The sequence below is a fragment of the Octopus bimaculoides genome, chromosome 7 (assembly GCF_001194135.2).
Source record: "Octopus bimaculoides isolate UCB-OBI-ISO-001 chromosome 7, ASM119413v2, whole genome shotgun sequence".
Classification (NCBI taxonomy): Eukaryota; Metazoa; Mollusca; class Cephalopoda; order Octopoda; family Octopodidae; genus Octopus; species Octopus bimaculoides.
The window spans coordinates 75,045,864-75,050,418 of record NC_068987.1 but is presented as its reverse complement, the minus strand read 5'-3'; the positions used below and the strand labels follow the sequence as shown (position 1 = coordinate 75,050,418).

The 4,555-nt window shown below is 36.2% G+C and overlaps 2 protein-coding genes across 2 annotated transcripts in view; one reads left to right on the top strand and one right to left on the bottom strand.

Annotated features, from left to right (window-relative positions):
• LOC106878150 (cyanocobalamin reductase / alkylcobalamin dealkylase) overlaps positions 1–4,374 on the bottom strand; it is a 42,754-nt gene extending 38,380 nt beyond the window's left edge. The window contains exon 1 of the mRNA XM_014927282.2: positions 4,095–4,374. The gene's annotated coding sequence lies outside the window, so the exon portion shown is untranslated. The remainder of the gene's footprint in view (positions 1–4,094) is intronic.
• The window catches only part of LOC106878138 (uncharacterized), a 51,744-nt gene that overhangs the window by 22,212 nt on the left and 24,977 nt on the right, over positions 1–4,555 (top strand). Inside the window, exons 7-9 of the mRNA XM_052969442.1 lie at positions 486–582; positions 1,262–1,450; positions 3,724–3,846. Coding sequence (XP_052825402.1) covers positions 486–582; positions 1,262–1,450; positions 3,724–3,846 — 409 coding nt within the window. The remainder of the gene's footprint in view (positions 1–485; positions 583–1,261; positions 1,451–3,723; positions 3,847–4,555) is intronic.

The following is a 4,555-nucleotide window of genomic DNA, read 5'->3' as shown; positions in this document are numbered from 1 at the left end:
TATTATTATTATTATTATTATTATTAAAGTTATCTGGTGATGGTAGTAACATTAGTGATAACAGTGATGATGATCATTATTACTTCCGCCTTAGCACAGGCGGGGGTATTGTTTTCAGTAGTGTTTGTTTGTTTGTCCGTAGACAAAATATCTCAAGAGCCGCTGGGTGGATTTGGATGAAACTTTCAGGGATGTTTGGCCTCGTAACTGGCACGAACCGATTAGATTTTGGGATTGATCTGGCACCGGACAAGGATTCTGGATTATTTTTCCTGTTTTTTAACTTCATTTTTGAGAGCGATCGGTTTCATTTTCAGTATTCTTGTTTGTGAGAGCAATCAAGTTTATTTCAGATATTCTCTTTTTAAAAATCATCTCTGGCTAATAGTTGAGAGGACGTTGGTGTTGCTTTGGTGGAGGTTTGCACTCTCTGAGTGCCCTTGATATTATTATTATGATCCACCACTGAGGTATGATTCTTCCAGGAATGTGTTGACGACTAACGTGATGACGGCAGTCAATGATGTTGATGCTGATGTTGTTGCTACTCTTTACAGTAAGGCAAGCCTATTCAAATTTCAGGTAAGAAATTCAATCAAAATTGTCTCCCTTGCCTTTCTTCACAAAAATTATCATTGGCATTGACAATTTTTCTCTTCGTTATGACAGTAATTTTATTTATTATTTATGCTTTTCACTCTAAAGATTTAGTAAGTTAACCCCTACTTAACTATACATACAAAATAGTTCATTCGTGGGACATAGTCTCTTGTACTTTTTTACTTGTTTCAGTCATTTGACTGTGGTCATGCTGAAGCACCGCCTTTAGTCGAGCAAATCGACCCCAGGACTTATTCTTTGTAAGCCTAGTATTTATTATATCGGTCTCTTTTGTCGAACCGCTAAGTTACGGGGACGTAAACACACCAGCATCAGTTGTCAAGCGATGTTGGGGGGACAAAGACAGTCACAGAAACATATACACACATACATACATATATACGACGAACTTCTTTCAGTTTCCGTCTACCAAATCCACTCACAAGGCTTTGGTCGGCTCAAGGCTATAGTAGAAGACACTTGCCCGAGGTGCCACGCAGTGGGATTAAAAACCTTTGAAGGGTGCATTCAAGTAAGATTGTAGTCGAATGACTGAAACCAGTACATGAATAAAGGAATAAAAGTTTAACATATCTTTGGTAATATTCTATTCTAAACTATACCAACAATGTGTACCATGGACTATGTTGTATACCTTCAGGTTTTAGACCAACATATCTTCAGTAATGTTCTGCCTTTGAAAGAGCGATTTGTGAACCATCTCGGACAATTGTTGAGTTTGGCTGAAGTTAGTGTCTTAGAACTGCCTCCATTTGACCATTTCATTGAAGTCTCATACCTTTTTGGAATTGACATGTTCAAGGTACATTCACAGAAATATTGGATAAAGGTTAGTTAATCACACATACCTGTATATCTGTACGTACACACACACTAACAAATACACATACATGTGTTCATGATCATACAGATATATAAACACTTTGCACTCTTATTTTTATATAAAGACATATTAGCTATATCTAGTTATCTGTCTATTTATCTATCCATCAATCCATATGGGTGTGTATAAATATATAGAGAGAGAGAGAGGAGGAGAAGGAGAAAAGATGAAGCATATGCTTATTTATTGACTTGGAAAGGATGAAACACAAACTAAACACCATTCCATGATGCTGATAACATTCAAGCAAAAAAAATACTTGTACAAGAACTTCCATTCTACCATGCCTTGAATCCCACTTCCAAAAACAGTGTATTTTTTTCTTGATATTATTAATTGCCAAATCAGATATCCATTACACAAACTGGCCAGAAGATTACAATTCACAGGTGAAGAAATTTAAATTATTAGATGGATCTAATATTTTTGGACTGAACTCAATTTTAAAAATATTATTGAACTGATTATTGGTTATTTCAGGCCACGATACCTGTGTCTTGAAATCTAGAATTTACTCCAGCAGTTCTGCTTCTTTTTTGTTTTTTAATTAGAATAAAGTTGATATTGATTTCAAATTTTTTGTTACAAGGCCAGTAATTTCAGGGAAAAGGATAAATTAGTTACATCAACTCCAGTGTGCTACTGATACTTATTTTATCAGCACCGAAACCAAAAGGATGAAAGGCAAAGTTAACCTCAGCAGAATTGAAACTCAGAACGTAAAGATGGATAGAATACTGCTAAGTATTTTGCCTGGTGTGCTAACAATTCGGCCAGCTTGTCTTCAATAAAGTAAATATTACTTCAATAAAGTTAATATTGATTTCAAATTTTGGCACAAAGCCAGCAGTTTCAGGGAAGGAGCTAAGTTGGTTAGATCGACCCCAATGCTCAATTAGTACTTAATTTATTGACCTTGGCAGAATTTGAACTCAGAACATAAAAACAGATAAATTACTGTTAAGCATTTCAGCTGGCATGCTGATAACTCTGCCAGCCCACCACCTTAGAATAAAGTTAATATTCTTTTCTACTTAGGCATGAGGCCCGAAATTTTGGGGGAGGGAGTGCCAGTCGATTAGTACTGTTCTGACCTTGTCTACAAAATTCATATTTTTTCTGTCCAAATGATTTTGATGACCAGCACCAAATTGATAATCAGATGGGGCAATGTCTGGTGAATATGGTGGGTGGGGCATCGTTTCCCATTCAAACTGTTCCCACCAGGGTTTGCAGGACATCTTCATTGAGCTCCACAGCTCTTCCAGGACAAGGCTCATCTTCTAAGCTGTAGTTTCTGGCTCAGAATTTCAGGAACCACCATTCAAACTGGTTTACACTTATTATATGATCTCCATATATTTCATTAATGTTCCTCACACTTTCTGTTGAGTTGTTGCCTTTATTGAACTCATAAAGCAAAATATGGCCAAATATGCTCCTTTGTCACTTCCATTATAGCTTTGAAAAGATAACTGTTAAAATCAAACTTTTAAAACTTGTTCTAAGAATAAGGACAATGTAAAATTGTTACCCGCTTTTATAACAAGTTGATGCAGTTAGTTCATCCTGTCCCCCTCCGACTTTTAGTTCGTGCAATTCTTTTCTACTCTAGGCACAAGGCCTGAAAATTGTGGGGAGGAAACCAGTTAATTAGATCAACCCCAGTGCGCAACTGGTACTTAATTCATTGACCCAGGAAGGAGGAAAGGCAAAGACGACCTCGGCGGAATTTGAACTCAGAACATAATGACAGACAAAATACCTATTTCTTTACTGCCCACAAGGGGCTACACACAGAGGGGACAAACAAGAACAGACAAACGGATTAAGTCGATTATATCGACCCCAGTGCGTAACTGGTACTTAATTTATCGACCCCGAAAGGATGAAAGGCAAAGTCGACCTCGGCGGAATTTGAACTTAGAACGCAGTGGCAGACAAAATACCGCTAAGCATTTTGCCCGGCGTGCTAGCGTTTCTGCCAGCTCACTGCAATTGAAAAAAAAACACATTATTTATGGGATGACTCAATATATCAAATCAACACTGTACACACATCCAAGGCACTGCTTGGTTGAAATAATAATAATATGTAAATTGGCAAAATGAGAAAAAAATTCCAATAGATAAATATTGTATGGGTTTGATGGAACAAAACAGAAGTCAAAATGTTATATTTCAGACATTTAGCACATATTGTCTCATTTCCACTGCAGAGTTTCATCAACAGAGCTGTAACATCAGTAAATGGTATTGTACAGGAAATAGTCATTCTAAAAACAGACAACTTCAGACAACCTACTGTCCTACTGGTTAAAATGGAATATCTTCAACGTGAAGTAAGTGCAAAGGTTTTATTCTTTATTCATATCCTATGGGTGAATCACTGAAACATCAGCTATTCACAGAAGTGTCGAACACAGTTTATACATAGATTCATTAAGATTCAATTTAGATAGAGGCACATTATTAAAATGGTCAGTCAGAAAGTAATGCGATGCTTGTTTACATTATTTTTCAGTTCACCCCCATACATACAAGAGTCAAAAAGTAATACAATTAAAAATTGCTTAACTTTCTTACTCACCCTTGTGCAATGTCAGACTCAGTTCACTCATAGATAACATATTGAAAGTAACAGGTCACATATTTTCTTTCCATTCATAGACCTTCATGGGCTTATCTCCTATTTCTCAGGCTTAAAGCAGGTGAGATACATATTTTCAGATCTTTTTTAAAACGGGGGCCACATTTTTCATTAACGAAACACTTTGAAACTTGGAACACTGGTAGAATGTGTCATATAAAACATCTTTTTCTCTTAGTCTTCTTAAAAAAAAAAGAAATCCCTAAGTTATTCCATGTTAAAGTTGTCGTATTTCTGTAGTTTCAACCAATCACTGACGTCCATTCAGCCGATATACATTAAGTGCCGACTACATAAACAAACGATTCTGAAACAATTCTATCAGTGATAGGGTTAGGGTTAGGGTAAAACAGCAAATTTAAAAAGAAAAAAGCAAAACGAAGCTATGGAAATTAAATACG